This window comes from Triturus cristatus, chromosome 2_2 (assembly GCF_964204655.1).
Source record: "Triturus cristatus chromosome 2_2, aTriCri1.1, whole genome shotgun sequence".
Lineage (NCBI taxonomy): Eukaryota > Metazoa > Chordata > Amphibia > Caudata > Salamandridae > Triturus > Triturus cristatus.
The window spans coordinates 1,011,413,911-1,011,434,582 of NC_140582.1; the positions used below are offsets into that span (position 1 = coordinate 1,011,413,911).

General features: G+C 45.5%; 1 protein-coding gene across 1 annotated transcript in view; it reads left to right on the forward strand.

Annotated features, from left to right (window-relative positions):
- The window catches only part of MAN2B2 (mannosidase alpha class 2B member 2), a 389,507-nt gene that overhangs the window by 103,239 nt on the left and 265,596 nt on the right, over positions 1-20,672 (forward strand). Inside the window, exon 5 of the mRNA XM_085642446.1 lies at positions 14,417-14,532. Coding sequence (XP_085498572.1) covers positions 14,417-14,532 — 116 coding nt within the window. The remainder of the gene's footprint in view (positions 1-14,416; positions 14,533-20,672) is intronic.

The window sequence follows — 20,672 nt, forward strand, 5'->3', positions numbered from 1 at the left end:
TGGTGTTAGGAGAAATGTAAATGTTGAGCAAAAGTAGCTGTCTGGGGCTTCTAATTCTAATGCCAGTGATCCAATCTTCATCAAATTCAACCTGGTTGATATTTAGAGATAGTTTACAGGCAGCATAGATCGAGAGCCTACCTCGCAATCTGCTACGCTTGTGCAGTCTTGAGGCGGGAGACCTGAACTCCAGATAGCTTTCTATTGGAATGCTTGTCTCCAAACAAGTTTCCTGGAGAAATATGCTGTCATATTTTTTTTTTAGATATTCAAGCGTGTCAGAAGATTGAGATTTCGTGGAAAAGCTGTTGATGTTCCAAGAGCATATTGTTATACCTCGATAGGTGTTATTTCAGTCTCTCAGGCACCGAGACAGGGCTGCTGGCAGCCAGGTCCAGTTGGCCCTTCTAGTGGATTGTCGTTCTGCTACTGGCTCATCGTTTCCAGCTGGGGAGCTGCTTCGGGCCGATATCAGTATAGAAAAAGGTGGATTTCCTGAATGGCTAGGAAGGGCTTGGGGGATTGATAGTATTGAGGGATACCGAAGATCGCTGGGCGTTGTTAATTTGTTGCCCCAGCTGTTGAATTGGTCTGCCTTTGATTGTACCAATTCCTTTATTGCCTTGGATGCTAAAGTAATTAGGGTTATTTCGGGTGTTCGATTGCTGTCGCTAGGTTTGAATTTGATTGAAGTATGTCATTGGATTCCAAGTCGCGTAATTCTGGGATTGATTTGAAAAGTCGGAGAATGTTACCCCGATTTAACATGTCATGCGTGCCTTGTGAAGTGTACTCCGGGACTGAGAGCTGTCTATGGCTGGGCTGTGCTCTATTGCAATAGCAGAGGACTCAGTTGATTTTGAAGTTGGAACCATTCTCCGTTAGAATGTGGATGGTCGTTGCTGAGGGGCTGCATTGTCACTGATGGAGTTTATGGTCACTTTATTAGAAACTGTTTTGCACAAGATCACCGGGTCGGGTCACTTGGGTAGTTTTGTCGGAGGCCTTTCTGCGACACCTTGTTTGAGTTACCCGTAAGATGTTACTGATGACGAAAGAAATTGGGTTTAGGAGAACAAAGAGTCAATTATTGGAGAGAAGCAGCATACTGCTTGTGCTAATTGAACTTTAGATTGTGCTTTTATAATCAGCGTGTTGAGAGCCTCTAGTTTTTTATCAATCCCAGCGGTGTACACAGCAAGTGTATTTAAGAGGTCTACCTGTAAGTCCAATTTGGCAGAATGGTAATTTAGCACGGATACCGTTGATTGGAGGGTTTGCAGAAGTTGTGACCAAAGCACATTCGTATCGAGCGGGCGGCGACCTTCCCGATCTGCGAACTTATTATGATCTGCGGTAAACAAAAGATAGGTCTAGGGAGGTGTTGATGTTACAGTCCCCACCTGAGGAGGCTGAGTAATTGCAATGATTGATTGGGTTTGACACAAACTGTTTAGACCTGCCCATAACAATCCTCTGTTAATTTCGTCCTTAAGAAAAAAAAAAGGTACAACCATACCCATCTCGCACCACCTGCCTCCTACTCCAACATGGCTCCATATAATGCCTGCTAGTACAGTAACCAACTGTCACAGGTAGGACAGAATACATTTAAGATTGCTTACCCCCCTAACCTATCAAACACTGCTAAGAACTTCAAACATAATTAATTCAAACAGCACCCCAAAACGCTTATCTCTGCATACTTTTGCACTTCAAAAGGTGTGGTGGTTTAAAACCTAATCTTGTTCGCTAAGAGAAGAGCTAAATGGAGAAGAGTCCTAACCTCCTTACTCCGATCCAACCCTTTTACGGAAAACTCCTCACAGTTTCCAAATAACTATTATGCCCTCACAAGACTTCAAGGCTGATCTCGCAATAGCCATATACAACAATGGAAACCTCCTTATTCAAGCAGCTGACCGTAATCTTGAACAGTTTGATAAATTCTTTGAGGTTAAAAAATTCTTTAGACCGTTCTGTACGATCTACCTCATCTAATCGTAGGCTCTCCTCTGCATTAAATCCCCATACTGCATCCTCTACCTCTTCCTCCTCCCCCTCGCCTTCTCCCCAATTGACCCCTCACTCACCCAGCTCTCACCCCAACCCTCGGGCTTCTTCCACTCTTATGCATAAGAGACCTACCCCTCTGCCCTCCTCCAATGCACTGCCCACTAGCTACCCCTCACTTCCTGTCGCGTATTACTTACTACCTGACAACTGAGAAATGCATATTGCATACCACCACTCCCTCCTCTAAAAACACTCATGCACTGTCCTCTCCTAGTACGTTGTCTATTACTTGCCTCCTGGCTGCTGAGGAATGCATATTGCATACAACCACTCCCTCCTCTAAAAACACTCATGCACTTTCCTCTCCTAGTACGTTTCCTATTACTTCGCTCCTGGCTGCTGAGGAATGCCTAAAATTGCTCATGCTCGGTCCTCCCCTAGACCACTCACCCTCCGTCTAAACACACCGTCCATTGATGATCAGCTAGTAGACTTAAAATAAGATCTTTAATCAGTGAAGGAGGGCCTTCAGAACCTGTTACACTTCTCTTTGAAGTTGGAGAAACTCTGGAGCCTAAATACCACCCCTAAACCCAACCAATCTTCTCATCCCGCAATGACCAAACACGAAATAGATCTTCATTCATGGTAAACTGGAGCCTACACTGGAAATCACGAGCACATCCCAACCACCTACCCAGGCCCCATAGGATTACTGACCATTTAACGGAGGCTGACATTCACTCCCTTCTACTATGCTACAACTCCTCACGTAATAATTAATCACCCGAGTCACTCAGTATCCTAACTATTTCCTCCAATCTGCTTAGAGAACCCAGCATCAATCTCAGAACCATGAACATAGATAATTTATTACCAGTCTCCCCTTCTCACCTTGAAAGGTTAGTATCTAAATCTCACATCAAATCGATGCTTCTTAACTGCAGGTCAGCAGTTAAACATGCTGCCGATATTGCTGAGCTCATACTTACACATGAACTGGACCTATTGATCCTAACTGAAACTTGGCTCAGCGACTCCCCCTCACCAATTCTGGACATCTTTGCTCCACTTGTGTATGACATCATCAGACTTGATAGACCAGTTAAAGTTGGGGACGGCATAGCATGCATCTTTCGCTCTACTCTTACCCTGAGACACATACAAACTTCTCCGATGTCCTCTTATGAACACCTGAGCATTGAAATCTGTAACAATGACAGAATAGTCTGTACATTCCATGTGAGCAATCACTCCCCATGTGATAATCTTTTCTATGTTGAACAATTAATGGGGACCATTTCCTCTAACTGAGCAACACCATAACCACGGCTTCCTTGGGGATTTCAATTTACACTTGAACGACCTAAATGATCCCCTACTGTGCACTTTCAAGGCTTTCCTCTCAGACCTAAACTTCACCCAATCCTGCAACGGACCTACCCACAAAAAAAGACGCCACCCTTTATTTAATCATTGCCAAAGACAACGTTGTAACCCTGGATGACATATCACCTTGTGACTGGTCAGCCCTCTACCTTATCTCTTTTCTCATCATGGAAAAGGTGATGATCAGACGGAGCCAACCTCGTAAGACCAAACAATGGGCAAGAGGTCTGAGGAATATCAACGCTAATGATCTCACCTACATCACCTTCTTTCTCTGCCCCCTAGTATGTACAATTTGGATGACCTCAATGATCTTTACATCTCCTCCATGACGAATTTGCTTGACAAAATTGTTCCAAAACAGTTCAAAAGGATTCCCAACAAGCAATCTAATCCTGGGTTCAACTGCTCCCTTAACAAGGAAAGATCCAAACTAAGGGTGGCAGGGAGATCATGGAGACACTCTCCTTCCCCAACTGACCTCAAGCAGTTGAGGATGACAAAAAGTGCGTACTACAAACACTTCCGTTGTGCCAAAAGCAATCACTTTAAATCACAGCTAGACAGTGCTAAAAACAGACTGAAAAAACTCTTCGAAATTGTCAAACAACAAGCAAACCACTCAACTAACCTGCAAACCTGCACTCAACACTTAAGGACCCATTCCCTAGCGATGAGTAGTTCTCTACACACTTTAGAGAAAAGACCAGAAAAATTGAACTAGAACTGCAACTCACATTACCAACTACACATCTGTAGACCCAGCCCACTATCTCTCTATTGGTACCAATGATAAGTTCCCCTCTCCTTGGCTATATTGAATATACACTAAACAACAAAAGAGCGTACCTAAATACCAAATCAGAAGAGAGCAACAAAAAGAATCAGCCAATCAAAATCAATCAGATTTGTTTAAAAGAGCCCTCCCTCACCAACCTAGTTGGTGACATGCGTCATCATTGGGCTCCCACCAGGGAGGTCGAATACCTCCCCGATGTGCTTCAACGACTGTTTACAGCGGAGCAGGATGATGGTGTGTGGTGAAAGAAGTGCAAAAATAGTGAGTGCAACGGCGAAGAGAAAGTGATTTAAAAATGCCTTGATTTTACCCAAAAACATTTATTCGTGGTAAATCCGGCATAGATTAAAAAGGGAATGTAATAACTGTTACAAAATTATATCAGTTATACCCTAACGTGCAAATAAAATATATTGGTCAACATGTTTCTGCCTTATTGGAATATTCACCAGGCATTCATCAGGACCTACCCACCCTGGCGGTGTGCACACGCTAAGGTGCACCCTACCGTTGGTGGTATTCAAAGAACCGCAAATGACTCACGGTTCTGGAACTCAATTTCAGAATTTCTGAAAGCCTCGTGTTGGTGGAGCCTACGTTAGTCTTGCACCATAGGTCCGGGGGGGGGCGTTCACTTGTAGTCACACATTTGTCAAAGTGTAACGCCCGTGGATACACCTACTGCTCCCTTCACAAGGTCGAGGTCCTTGTGATGATGTAGCCTTTTTTCGCCATGTAAACTTTGTTGAAAATCAATCTCTCTTTGAATTTAATGTTGTTAAGGAAAAAACCCAACATGTCAATATTGTGACCACCAAAGGAAATAGTGCGAATGTCTGGTGGTGATAATTGGTGAGAGTTCCAATGTTGGTAGAATAACTCATCCGTACCAAAGGTAACAGGGGAACCAGAGTCTACCGTCACCTGAATCTCCACATCACCAATGGTGACGTTGTACAGGGGACCACCATCATTTGCATCAGAGTCAATAGAAAGCACAGTCTTATTAAAACTTTTAACAGTACAAATGTTATTATCAGAAGAGTCATCTACATTTTCAAGGGTGGCAATCTTGTGAGGATTCTTACACATACGAGAAAAATGACCGTTCTTCTTACAATTTGTGCAGAGTTTAATATCCACATTTGTAAAGCGTGAACAATTACCCGTAAGGGTCTCTAGGCACTGGGGGCCGTCGGGAAGATTAAGCAAGCTATTGCCCAGAGTCACATGGTGCTGGGCTAATCTGCCGCCGGGGATAGTACCGTGATCCCCAGATTCCGGAGTCAGTCGCCCTGGCCATGGTGCCACACCTCTTCCCAGATTTTACCTAGTGCTGGACAATTCCTAGCATGTGAAGGAACCACATCTGTAAAAAACACTTTGCTTTTTAATGTCCTTTACTTTATTGAATGTATATTTAGGCTTGATGCCAATAGCGTTGACAGGTTCAGAGACCGGATCAGATTTGGCCTTGTTTAATTCTTTTTGTGCTACAACCGATCTCTCAATGCCTCTAGCTAATTCGAGAGTTTCGTTTAAAGAAGAATTTCTACAGCAGAGTAACCTTTCTTGAACTTTTTTGTTAAAACAAATAACTGATCTCTTAGGTAAGAAACAATGTTGCCGTCAAACTCACAAGTGGCAATTAAAACTTTCCGCTCAGCTAGAAAGGGGTCAATAGGTTCGAATTCATATTGGCGTCTGGTGTAGAACTTATGTCTCTCAACTGCCACTCTGGTGTCATCCGTAAATGGTTAGAAACTGCTTCTTTGTAGACATCCCAATCGGTTTCATCAGGTTGAGAGACCACAGGCAAATGGTCAAAAATGCGTTGACCTTCTGAACCTAGATTATTGTAAAGAAGAGCTAATTTCCGAACCGGCTCAAATTTTGACCCATCCAAAGCTATTATGTAGCTGGCAAAGCCTTTAAACCATTGCTTCCATTTTGTTCTGAGTACACCTGGTTCTGGTAAAAAATGCGAAGGACATGTTATATTTTACATGGTCACATATTCAAATAGACAAAATAGAGACTATAAATACAATGTATCTTTCAATAATTGATGTGTAAACAGTAAGTTTGTGTGCAACCCACCGTGTAAAAATGAGTAAAGGCTAACATAAACGACCACAAATCGTGAAACATTAAAGTGTGTGCATTACAATGTAACTCATGTTAAGAATACACAAATAAAAGTAGATCAAAGTAATTGAATCGTGTATAACATAGGTGTGCACATCACTAAGAAATTTCCAATGATGTAGCACTTATTGTTCATATCTGTAAAAATATAAAAACATGACTTGGAGATGCGCATGTAATTTCACTAAAAGGTGTGCGCATCACCGAGTATCTATAAATAAGATGCGCTTGACTGAAGACTTGAAGCTTGAAGCGGTAAAGGAAAACGCACTTAAAGAAGCTGAACAGGTGTGCGCATCACCGAGCATGATGAAAGAGGTGCGGTGCGTGCAAACTTGAAACGAAGAGACGCACGTAAAGCAGACAAACAGTTGCGCCCGTCACCGGATTTAATGAACTTATGATGCGCGCTCAGCTGGTTTGAAATTACATCAAAGGGTGTGCGCGTCACCGCTCAGAAAATGCCGATAACGTTGGTGCCTGACAAGATGCCGGCATGTTGCGTGACTCTGATGTGTGTAACGTGACGTGAGGGGACGCTGGAGCCAGTGAGAAGAAGTCTGGAGAGCGAGGAGGAGAATCCTGAGGAAAGATTCTAAGTTCCAAGGTGCGTGCGAGGTAGGGCTGAGCGCATGCGAGGTGGCAGTTAACATTGAAAACCGGTCCAGATTAAAGTTGAGTGAAGAGAAAAAATAATCATACGACCTGTCGCCAGAAAATTTAAGTAGCGAAGGTGGGGCACTTCAGTCCAATCACTGCACGTCTTCGTAGAAAATACAAGAAGTTGGCCGGGAAGTGCTGTAGGATGTGCTGAGGAGATGCCAATCGTTGCCAAGTGTAGTACGGGTTCTTCAATAAATTAAACATGAAGAGAAGAAGGTTGTAGAAGTCCTTTTTATTCTCTACAGCAAACAGCACAGTCCCGACACAGCAGGCTGCTTCAGAGCTCTCTGCCAGACCTCTAATCATCAGCTGGAATCCCCAAGTGCATTCCACTCCCAAATTCTAACAACCATTCCAGTAACCATAGGAATGGGAATACAACATATCTGCACTCTCGCCCACGCTTTTCAGCTTATTCATAGAACCCCTCACTGAAATTCTGAACTGCTCTAACATACAATATCACATGTACCCCGATGATACTCAACTATACTTCATCACCCGATTATATCAAAACTCTTAACTCTGCTCTTTTGAAAATTCAACACTGGCTAACTCACAATCACCTGATGCTAAATACACTCAGGACTTAATTCCTCCTGATTGCTCCCCAAAATCACTCTGCCCCATTCAAGACTGGCTCAAACAACTAACAGCGCTCAACTGCGCTCCTCGCATTGTGGACTCCACTAAATCTTTAGGCCTGACCTCGGACAAACACCTAAATATGTTAGACCAAAGGAGCCAATCACAAACTCAAAACATTAAGGAAACTCAAACCTTTCCTGCCGCCTGATGACATGCAACTAGTAGTCCAATCCCTAGTCATTTCCCTCCTGGACTACGGAATTGTGACACTGGCTGGGCTTCCTAAAGTCCATTTAGCCCCCCAAGGGCTATGCTGAACTCAGCCGCCAGACACATAAGAGTCAAGAAAACGCAAACACATCACACCAGATCCAACTTGACTAAATTTGCTCTCTTGAAGCTAGGATCCAGCTCAGGATAGCCTGCTTGATGCACAAAGCGCTTCATTACAACACTCCAACTTACCTGGCAAAAAAACTCAAACTATCTGGTTGGGACCGGACCCTAAGAAGCTCTGACACTGTATTATCGAAACCCAAAAAATTCAAGAACAAGAAAACTTACAACCGCGCCTTCTCCGGTCTTGCTCCAAGAATTTGGAACGTCCTTTCACCAGATATCAGAGCTAGCCCTTTCACCGCCACACTAAAAAAAACAAGTCAAAGGTCTATTCTTGAAGAACTCCCTGCAACTATAGACCTGAAGTCACCTAACTAACTATTGCTTCTTCTATACAGCATAGATCTACCTCTCGACTATGTAATTCCTTGACTCTTTATATCTAGTAAGATCACTCTGTTTGTTAAAATTCCTTTATGGTTTTTCCTAAATTTACAGTGCTCTGATACGGTATGTTATGTTAGTTAGGTATTTATAAAGCGCGCGGCTACTCCCAAGAGTGTCCCGGCCTATAGGGTCTTGTTCACGCTCTATAAAACTTTTCAAATAAATAAATTCTTCATTTATCTCTAGGGGGGGAGTGTGCGATCCATCCTTGTAAGGCCTTTGTGTCCTTATGGGTTGGAGTGTCTCATCCCCTTGGAACAACCAAGGCAAAAATCACCTATGTTTGTCCTTCACTGTGCTGTCTCTCCACATAATTTCTGTAGTCAAACGGACTCAGTGCAGTGTACCTTGGTTTAACTTCTGTGTTTTCCTCTCTCACGTGTGCTTTTTTCTCACTGCCTCTATTTCTAACAGCCTCATTTGGGTTCCCAAATATAGTAACTTGCTATTGAGTGTTACTATAACTCTGTGTGCATTCTTTATGCCATAAAGGCATCCCATTCTCAGAGTGTTTTTCTGTTGAGCATTCATTGATGCTAAAATAACAAACTGTGTAGTCGCTGACAATGCTTTTATAGACAGTCTACCAGTAGTGCTTCCTGTAACTTCCACATTGGGACTTTCTCCACACTCTACATGTCTCGGTAGTGAGCAGTGATCGGAGGTAGTACGACCCAATATCCTGCATGCTTGGCCTTGCCCCTTAGAAGAGTAGACTGCATAGCCATGTCTAATCTGGAGCTTAGTGCATGCTTTGGAAGTAGTGTGAAATTCAGTCTCTGTGGCAGTGTGATGCTTGTTAGACCTGCCGGTTGTGAGTCAATTTATTCAGGTCCTTGGGAGCTTTATTGTCCGCTGCATTTGGTATACAAGAAAATGACTTGGCTTTATTAATATCTAGCATGCTATTGAGATCGCTTCCCACAAAGCCTGCGTATGTAAAAATGTGAGAGTGGAGGTTTGCAGCATTTCATTTGTGGCATGTTGGTCCCATATACACCAACTATAGCTAGCAGCCTACCATCCAGCAATCCCTTCACAAGCATATTGCAACCCTAGATGTCTGTTACCGCTGTTTCAGCCATGGACGGTATGCTGTTTCTTGTCCATACCAATATGCTCCTAGCACAAGAGGGGTATCTGTAAAGAAGAGCTGACCTCTCAATTCCTCCTGCAGCCTCAGCCCCTCAGCTGTGGTCAAATGTGTTTCCTGGAGACATGCTATGTCAATATCCCTTTTGTAGACGTGGACTTTCAGGTTAGGAAGTTATATAAGTAGGTGACTGACATATTTGCACCATGTGATTTGTGGAGCCAAGCAGTCCCCGGCTTAAGAGACTGAATACTGTGCCTGTTCAGCTTCACTCTGACCATTCTAGCCTGTGCAGTTCTGTTCAGTATTATTATCAAGGAATCATGTTGTCCTGAGCATTCAACTCTCATTAAACTTCCTTCCAGGGTGGGGTTCAAAACCACTACCACCCAAATACTACAGACTACAGAGATCATCAATGATGTAATTTAACATCTCATGAATGATGTAATATGTGAGGTCATTGTTGTACCTGCTGCTCAGCCTGTGTGTCTGTTATTTTGGCGACGATTTAAGAAGGAAGAATCTACGTGTGCCACCTTACTGGACTGAAACCTGTCAGGCTTGAAGTAAGTGCTTTGAAATTAAAGAAATTTAAGAGGAACTTGATGAATATGGCACCCAGAGCCCCACCAGTGACCACCTCATCGATTGCCCACAACCCAACGGTGCCAGTTTCTACTGTAATGTTCCAGTTCCTGCTCTACTTCCCTTCCTTTGCAACTCCTTTGGGACAGACGTCCCCATCCTTCTACTTTGGGACAGTTCCCTTCAAAGTGCAGTTCCCCAGGAGAGCATATCTTCCTGCCTGCTGCTGCTGCCTGCCTGTTTTACTACCTGCCCGTCCCTGCTGCCTGTTTGCCATGCTACCTCTTTGCCTGACATCCTTGCTGCCTGCCTTCTCTACTTCTCTAGAAAACCTCGCAAGTGAAAGGATTTTCCAACTATCTACCCTGCTACCGTGGAACAAGAAGCTCCTTCCCTGTTGCCTTTAGAGAGTGCCACTTTGCCCTGTTGCTTTGCCAGAATGCTACTGTCTTGGATCCTCCGTTCTTGCTTGCTTTTCTTTTGGAACTTAATTCTCTGTTATCTAGGTGATGTTTCCTGTTGCGCCTTTTAGTCGGGACTCATCCTACCTCTTGTTGGCCTGGCCAGCCTTGTTGTTTTGTTTTTAGGGTTTTATTTGTGCTTTGCTGGCGTGGTAGTGCGTGTGTTGCTTTGGCTTGGTTTTAAGGGAGCATGGATTTTGTTTTGATTGTATGAGAAAGGGAGAAGTGGTGAGTGTTATAATTGCTGGATTGTGTAATCATTTACTTCTTAAAATTATTTATCTTTTTGCTATTTTGTATACATGTATTTCACCATCTACATGTATTATATGTTGCCCCTTTCCTGCATGTAATTATTATTGCCATCTTGTACTTGCATCTATTTTATTGTTATTCTTTTGCTGTTGTATTGTATTGATATTAAGAAAGGGAGATGTGTTGTACCTGCTGCTCAACCTGTGTGTCTGTGGAGTGGAATGTTAGTGTGAGAGCTGGTTATGGAATGTTGGATGAGAAAGCTAGTCAGTTGGAGTAAGAGCTGAGCAGCAGGGAGGCTGATCCTGGTGGGGTTCTTCTGTATAACATCTTACTTGGAATACATCAACATAAAGAAACTACCTGGACTGCCTATCTTCATTACAAAAGTCATAAGCAGTGAATGGTGGGAGCACAAGTTATAATTAGCTCAGTAAACTATAACTTGTGAATTTGAGTGTTTTTGTTTTTAAAACATTAGTTTTTGTATTATTTTAACACCCAACTATAACGTCATTTCAACATTTTTTTTTTCAGTTAATCTTTTGGCTTTTTTTAATGCAATCTAAAATCTTACTACCTTACTAACTATAATGTCACTTTAATACTCTGAGTCTGGTGAGCCTAACTCGTCATAGAGAAGAGTGGGACACACCTATCTGTTTCGCATAGAGACTAATTACACCACCCTGGGCCAAGATTTGCTCCTGAGCTAGTATTTTGTGTGTCAATCAATCAATCAATCAATCAAAGGCATTTATAAAGCGCACTACACACCCGGAGGGTCTCAAGGCGCTGGGGGGGGGGGGGTCCGCTACTGCTCGAACAGCCAGGTCTTGAGCTTCTTCCTGAAGGAGAGGTGGTCTTGGGTCAGGCGTAGTTCGGTGGGGAGGGCGTTCCAAGTCTTGGCGGCCAGGTGGGAGAAGGATCTACCTCCTGTAGTCGCTCTGTGGATGCGGGGGACGGCTGCGAGGGCGAGACTGGTCGAGCGGAGGTGGCGTTTGGGAGCGTAGAAGTTGAGGCGGCTGTTGAGGTAGGTCGGGCCTTGGTTGTGTAGGGCTTTGTGTGCGTGGGTGAGGAGCCGGAAGGTGATTCTTTTGTTGATCGGGAGCCAGTGCAGGTCTCTCAGGTGTCTGGAGATGTGAGTTCGTCTGGGGACGTCGAGGATGAGTCTCGCCGAGGCGTTCTGGATCCGCTGGAGTCTCTTCTGGAGCTTGGCGGTGGTACCGGCGTAGAGGGCGTTGCCGTAGTCCAGTCGACTGGTGACGAGGGCCTGGGTGACTGTTTTCCTGGTCTCGGTGGGGATCCACCGGAAGATCTTACGTAGCATGCGCAGGATGTTGAAACAGGACGAGGAGACGGCGTTGACTTGTCTGGTCATGGAGAGGGAGGAGTCCAGGATGAAGCCCAGGTTGCGTGCGTGGTCTGTCGGTTTGGGTGCGTTGCCCAGGGCAGGGGGCCACCAGGAGTCGTCCCAGGCGGAGGGTGAGGAGCCCAGGATGAGGACTTCCGTCTTGTCTGTGTTCAGTTTCAGGCGGCTGGTCGTCATCCACTCGGCCACGTTTTTCATCCCTTCGTGTAGGTTGGCTCTGGCGGTGGCGGGGTCGTTGGTCAGGGAGAGGATCAGCTGGGTGTCATCGGCGTAGGAGATGATGTTCAGGTTGTGTTGGCGTGCGATGGCCGCAAGGGGGCTCATGTAGACATTGAAGAGGGTGGGGCTGAGCGAGGAGCCCTGAGGGACGCCGCAGGTGACTTCCGTGGCTTCTGATCTGAACGGGGGCAGGCGGACTCTCTGTGTCCTTCCGGTGAGGAAGGAGATGATCCATTCCAGTGCCTTCTCCTTGATCCCGACGTTGCTGAGGCGCTGCACTAGGGTGCGGTGGCAGACAGTGTCGAATGCCGCGGAGAGGTCCAGGAGGATGAGGGCCGCTGTTTCTCCGTTGTCCAACAGGGTTCGGATGTCGTCTGTGGCAGCGATGAGGGCGGTCTCGGTGCTGTGGTTGGCCCGGAAGCCTGACTGGGAAGGGTCGAGGGAACCAGTCGTCTCGAGGAAGGCTGCCAGTTGCTTGTTGATGGTCTTCTCGACGACTTTGGCTGGAAACGGGAGGAGCGAGATGGGGCGGTAGTTCTTGAGTTCGGTGGGGTCCGCCGTTGGTTTCTTTAGTAGAGCGCTGAGTTCGGCGTGCTTCCAGCTCTCAGGGAAGGTGGCGGTGTTGAGGGAGGTGTTGATGATGTCCCGCAGGTGGGGTGCGATGACAGCGTCGGCCTTGTTGAAGATGTGGTGAGGGCAGGGGTCGGTTGGGGAACCGGAGTAGATGGAGTTCATCGTGCTGATGGTGTCTTCGAGGTTGATCGGTGTCCAGGCGTTGAGGGTGGTGGTGGGGGGCGTTGGTTTGGTCGTGGGGAGCGTTGGTTGTGTTCTGAAGCTGTTGTGTATGTCAGCGATCTTGTTGTGGAAGTAGGAGGCGAGGGAGTTGCAGAGGTCTTGCGATGGGGTGATGTCGTTGGTTCCGGCGTTGGGGTTGGAGAGCTCTCTGACGATGTTGAAGAGTTCCTTGCTGTTGTGTGCGTTGTTGTCCAACCGGTCCTTGAATGCTGTTTTCTTGGTGGCATGGATCAGTTGATGGTGCCTTCGGGTGGCGAGCTTGAGGGTAGTCATGTTGTCCGGCGTTGGGTCTCTTCTCCATGCTTTCTCGAGGGCTCGGCAGTTCTTCTTGGAGCTCTTGAGTTCGTCGGTGAACCAAGGGGCCTTCTTGCTTCCGGGTCTGCTGGGTGGGGTCCTCAGAGGGGCGAGCTCGTCCGCGCAGGTGGAGATCCATTTCGTGAGGTTGTCGGCGGCTTGGCTGGGGTTCGGTGAGCTGGCGGGAGGGTGCTGGCTCAGGGATGTGGTGAGTTGTTCGGCTGTGATCTTGTTCCAGCTTCTTCGTGCGGCCTGTTGCTGGTGGTGGTGGACCGTGGTTCTTTTGAAGGTGAAGTGGATGCAGCTGTGGTCCGTCCAGTGGAGTCCAGTGGCGTGGCTGAAGGAGATGTCTTTGCTGGACGAGAAGATGGCGTCGAGTGTGTGTCCGGCGAGGTGGGTGGGGGTGGTCACCAGCTGCTTGAGTCCGAGGGTGGCGAGGTTGTCAAGCAGGGTGGTGGTGTTGCGGTCGTTGTTGTTCTCCAGGTGGAAGTTGATGTCCCCGAGGAGGATGTAGTCGGCCGAGGGGAGGGCGTGCGGGCTGATGAAGTCGGCGATGTCTTCGCTGAATTGAGTGCGTGGTCCCGGGGGTCGGTAGATCAGGGTGCCTCTGAGGGTGGTCTTGGGGTCGGTGTGGATCTGGAAGTGCAGGTGTTCGGCGGATGTCAGGGTGTTGTCGGCGTTGGTCGAGATACGGATGGTGTCTCTGTGGATGATGGCGATGCCTCCTCCAGTCTGGTTGTCGCGGTCTCTCCGGATGATCTTGTAGCCCTCTGGGACGGCGATGGCGATGTCGGGCGCTGAGGAGTCGTTCATCCAGGTTTCCGTGTGTGTAGGTGTTGGCTTTGTGCATGAGAGCCGCTTTTTATGTGGTTACAAAAACCTGATCTGTGCTATTGTAGATGGCAGCTACTGTACTCACAGTTTAATGTTTCATTCTTGATCTTTTTTAGAATCTTCAGTTTGTTTGGAGAGGTTCACCCTCATTATCTGAAGGTCAGGAAATCTTTACTCATGTCATGGACCAGTACAGCTACTGCACACCATCTGACCTTCCATTCTCAAACAGGTATTTACATATTTAGGAATTGTTAAGAATTATTAAGAAAGAGAGCTTGAAACAACAGTTTTGTTTGAATGGCAATGCCAACATTCTGGCTAACGCTGGCCAAGCCATATTGCTTTTTTCTTATGGTGGGTGGGCAGCATGAACAATGGGAGGGAGGTTGGAGTGGGCAGCATGGACAGTGAGAGGTGGGACTAGGAAAAAGGAACAATGACTTGGCCAGCACTGGCTGCGTCAAAGTATTTTTTTCATATGGTGGGTGGAGGGCAACAGACAACGGGAGGGTGGGAGGAAAGAAGCAATATGGGCAAGGATGGGGTGAGAGGATAAAAAGCAATATGGATAAGAGTGGGGGGTTGGTGTCGTGTAATTCCTAAAAATACAAAGGATTTGTGCGTTTGTAGGTAACATAAACTAAGGGATTGGTGTCGTCCGAACATCGTATATACACAGAAGTCCAGGGGTTAAGAGAAGCAAAAAACTATAAAGACAACAACCAACAGATAAGCAGAGGACCTTACATAACCTGTATGGAGATAAAACTACAACCTAGTTATAAAGTCCTCATAAAGAGGACGAAATCCTATCACCCACCGTGGTGGCATGCTTCATCATGTGGGATCTCCTCTTAACCAAACCTGGTTTGGCTAAGGAGCTACTACTCCCAGGGAGAATCTATGGGAGGAGCTCGCGGATGTTTTAAACTACGCTGATGAAACGAGATCTCCTAAAGATCGATGAGGCTAGCCTAAGTTAGGTGAGGCCCTATAGTGCAGTGTAAGACTTAGTGATATAAAATTGACTACAGGAACAAAAAAATCTTTAATTGAAAATATCCCTGAGCCAATGTTAAAAACAGAGTAGTGGCGCGATCTGATCAAATTGACGAGCGCGCTAACAAAAACCAAGAAAGGGTCTACATGTTTCAGCCCAACAAGATCAGTAAATTATGATCAGGGCTTTCTTCAGGGCCAAATTACAAAACTACTGCAACTGCAAGCTAGTGCATAAGTGAGCACTGGCGTGAACTTGTGTCTACAAAACTTGGCAAGTAGAACGATACAACCAACCTTGTACCACAGGATCAATTACAGAAATTTGAAATCCAACCGGTCAAGAAGGTAAGTGCCTGTATCAATTTGACAAAACACAAAACAAAAAAAGGAAATTAATAACTAGGAGATGTACTCCAAACAAGTCTGTAGCCAATACATATCGGAACAATCAAACAACTAGATGAGAATCTTACCCGTAATGAAATCGGAACTAAGCCTGCCGCTCCTGGTAGCAACTCAGGCCGTGAGGCACCGCTCTGTGAAAGAAGAGATTAAAACCATGATCTAGTATAGTGAAGAATGTATGCAACAAAGATGTAACAGGCAACAAAACTTGTCGCCCTCTCAACTAATTCAAATGACAACCCCTCAACAAGAAGGGAACAATGGTATTAAAGAATACTTCTTAGATAGCTCAACAATAGTGACAGCATAAACTCTTGCTCTTTGTCAGGAACGGATACCCTTCATGAATGAAACTAGGGTAAATCGTATTCAACTGGTACATGACAGTGTGTTGTTCTCGTTCACATAGAGCCTCTTGGGCTCTCAGCACACAAACAAGCCGGGGCAATAGTTATAGAAGAGAACCCCAAGGCCAATGGTGTCAGCGTATGATTTTCTTCAATGACAAAAAAAGGTACCATTCATGGATTCACCCAGAGTAAAACGTATTCGTCTGGTGTTTAGAGGTACGTAACTCCCGTGTATGGCCAACCTCATAAACTGTCAGCACTAATGCTGACTAGGGCAGTAGTTAGAAAGAAAACCACCTCAATGTAAAATTGAAGCCACCCGCCCGTAGGATCTACTCTCCCAAAATCATGGTGAGGGACTAGCAATCGCCCAAAACCAGCAGTTCGGAAACAGAAGCAGTGATTGAAAAGCCAGCGAAAGTAAATAGGTCAGAGTGCCTAAACACGGAGTGTCTTACCTCTCCGTCGCTGCCCCGAGCCTCCTTCCTGGATGCTGACGTCGGCAACCAGAGAACGTCAAACACCGGGGTGAAATAGCACAAAGCGCGCCTAGTCACGCAACGAAGCGTCATGACGTGACGCGCTAGGACAGGACTAGAGGTCGCACTAGATGACATGGCAACAGGCCTGGGGAGTCTGGGAAATGTAGTGAAACAACCATGGAGCATCAGGACGGCTCAAAGAAAACTAGGAGACACACCGCCCCACGAAACTGCATGATCGCGGGTAACGATCCCCCCCAGAAAAGTTGATACTGTGCAAAAAAGTCAATCAATTAGTATTGGTCACAATGTAAGCATAGAGAACTGAATAAAGCTAACCTCCCAAATAGAGCAAAAGTGTGTTGGAAAGCAAAAGGTAGTGTTAGTCACGGTGTTGACATGGACGACAGTTTGCAGAAGAACGTGCACGCCATACACTGGACTGCCTAGCGAAGTCACTACCATTAGGTTACGCATTAATCAAGGGCTAATAGAAAAGCACAATGTACAGATAAACCGTAGTACATTGCGCCAAAATAACCCAAGCCAAATCTCAATAAAGGTTAATAACTACAGATAGGACCATGGTATGGAGTCATTCAGACCGCCGCTGTCACTTTGTAACTTAAATACCCAACGTTGCTCTTTGTTGAAAAGAAATTTAGACACATCAGCAACGTGCGTAGGAATAAAGGGTTGTTAAAGTATAGTCCAGGACATCTGATCAGGACTATGATTGCACTCCAGAAAATGGTTGGTCAATCTCGTTGATGCCTTTCTGCATCGAATAGTACTCTTATGTTCCATGATACGTTGTTTCACTTTTCTTACGGTCATGCCCACATATTGTTTCTGGCAAGGGCAAGTGATTAAGTATATGCCCTTCTCACTATTGCAATTAGTGTGGCGCAGTTGTTTCCACGGTTTAGATAAACCAATGTTAACCTCGGTAGTATGTCTTGTCTGTGCACAGACCACGCATTCTCCACAGGGATAGTGTCCCTGGACAGGTGGAAGATTCCATAGAGGATTAGCAACGGCTCGTGGTTTACTCCGAGGTCTAGTGTGGACCATGGCGTCACGAAGATTGTTGCCCCTTTTGTACAAAAACAGAGGGAAAGCCAGTTTGACTTGGCCAGTATTAAAAATTTGCCAATGTTTCCGCACGATCTTCTGAATTCGATTGGAAGCTGTACTGAAGGTGTTCACAAAAGTCAATCTATCATGTGGTGCTTTAGGAACAGAGACTTCCAAAAGAGCATCCCGGTTGTTATTGGCTGCTCGTTTATAAGACTGTTTGATTAACTTCGATGGATAGTTTCTGGATTTGAGATTGTGCGAAATAACATTGGCATGTCTAGTAAAGGCTTCGGTGGTGGAACAATTCCGTCTCAAACGAAGGAACTGACCAAATGGCCGGCCAGTCCTCAGTCCCTTCGGATGGAAACTGTCAAATTTCAGCAAAGAATTTCTGACCATGGGTTTGGTGTACAGTTCACTACCAAGACCTCCATCTGAAGGAAAAATCCAGAGGTCCAAGAAAGCCAAACCCAATTTACTAAATTCCACTGTAAAATTAAGGAAAACGTTTTGGTCATTGAGCCAGTGATGAAAGGCCGTTAGAGAGACATCGTCTCCTCTCCATATGACCAAAACGTCATCGATGTAACTTTTCCATTTTTTGATGAAACCGAGAAAAGGATTGGTTGGCGTGAGTACATGGTTCTGCTCGAACAGGTGGACGTAGAGATTGGCCAGGCTGGGGGCAAAAACGCTGCCCATCGAAGTACCGGAGATCTGGAGGAAAAACTGGTCTTCAAACTTTAAAAAGTTTTCCGTCATGGCCAGCCCGGCACACTCCATTATGAAAGGAACAGGTGAGCTCAGTGGCTCCACGATGTTGTCCAATAGCGATCTGATCGCTTCAAGTGTGTCACCCTGGGGATACATGTGTACAGCGATTCTACATCGAAGCTGACTAAATAGTCAGTTTCAGTGTTAAAATCGATACCAGGTAGCATGTTCAAGACGTCCTTGGTATCTTGAAGAAACGTGGGCATCGTTTTTACCAAAGGTCTCAAAAACACATCTGCAAAGGAAGACAGGGGTTCTAAAAGTGAACCGATGCCCGAAATAATAGGTCTTCCAGGAGGAGGACGTTGCTCCTTGTGCACTTTAGGCAATGTATAAAAATAAGGAGTCACAGGATGAATAGTCACCAAGTAGTCAGCCTCGTGACTAGAAATCCATCCTTCCAATTTCCCTTTGGACACCAGTTCCCCAATCTCTTTTGGAGTCTCGCCGTGGGATCGGAACTCAACAGTTTATAAAAACTCGCATTGTTGAGTTGCCGCAGGCATTCTTCACGATAATCTGTGATATCGAGTATGACAATAGCACCACCTTTGTCGGCAGGCTTGATGGTAATAGCCGCATTTTTGGACAGGGTATCAATGGCCTTTTTGTCAATATTAGAAAGATTGTGATAATGGTTGTCAGAACCCATGTCTAGTTTCGAAACCTCAAGGGAAACCGCTGTTTCAAATGCCAGTACAAGAGGGGGTACTGAACTTGCTGGTGGTAAGGTGGATCACTGTCTGCAACAAGATCCATTGGAGTAGCATTATGATCAGTTTTGTCTTGGAAGAAAAACCGTAATCTAATCTTCCGAAAGAATTTGGCTAATTCACACTGGATCATGAAAGGATCACCTGAATTGGTGGGTACAAAACCTAACCCCTTGTTAAGAACATTTGTTTCAGAAGGGGTCAAAACATTCACCTGGTATCGATTTTAACACTGAAACTAACTATTCAGCTTCGATGTAGAATCGCTGTACACATGTATCCCCCAGGGTGACACACTTGAAGCGATCAGATCGCTATTGGACAACATCGTGGAGCCACTGAGCTCACCTGTTCCTTTCATAATGGAGTGTGCCAGGCTGGCCATGACTGAAAACTTTTTCAAATTTGAAGACCGGTTTTTCCTCCAGATCTCCGGTACTTCGATGGGCAGCGTTTTTGCCCCCAGCCTGGCCAATCTCTACGTCCACCTGTTCGAGCAGAACCATGTACTCACGTCAACCAATCCTTTTCTCGGTTCCATCAAATTATGGAAACGTTACATCGATGACGTTTTGGTCATATGGAGAGGAGACGATGTCTCTCTAACGGCCTTTCATCACTGGCTCAATGACCAAAACGTTTTCCTTAATTTTACAGTGGAATTTAGTAAATTGGGTTTGGCTTTCTTGGACCTCTGGATTTTTCCTTCAGATGGAGGTCTTGGTAGTGAACTGTACACCAAACCCATGGCCAGAAATTCTTTGCTGAAATTTGACAGTTTCCATCCGAAGGGACTGAGGACTGGCCTGCCATTTGGTCAGTTCCTTCGTTTGAGACGGAATTGTTCCACCACCGAAGGCTTTACTAGACATGCCAATGTTCTTTCGCACAATCTCAAATCCAGAAACTATCCATCGAAGTTAATCAAACAGTCTTATAAACGAGCAGCCAATAACAACCGGGATGCTCTTTTGGAAGTCTCTGTTCCTAAAGCACCACATGATAGATTGACTTTTGTGAACACCTTCAGTACAGCTTCCAATCGAATTCAGAAGATCGTGCGGAAACATTGGCAAATTTTTAATACTGGCCAAGTCAAACTGGCTTTCCCTCTGTTTTCGTACAAAAGGGGCAACAATCTTCGTGACGTCATGGTCCACACTAGACCTCTGAGTACACCTCGAGCCGTTGCTAATCCTCTATGGAATCTTCCACCTGTCCAGGGGCACTATCCCTGTGGTGGATGCGTGGTCTGTGCACAGACAAGACATACTACCGAGGTTAACATTGGTTTATCTAAACCGTGAAAACAACTGCGCTACACTAATTGCAATAGTGAGAAGGTCATATACTTAATCACTTGCCCTTGCCAGAAACAATATGTGGGCATGACCATAAGAAAAGTAAAACAACGTATCATGGAACATAAGAGTACTATTCGATGCAGAAAGCATCAACGAGATTGACCAACCATTTTCTGGAGTGCAATCATAGTCCTGATCAGATGTCCTGGACTATACTTGAACAACCCTTTATTCCTACGCACGTTGCTGATGTGTCTAA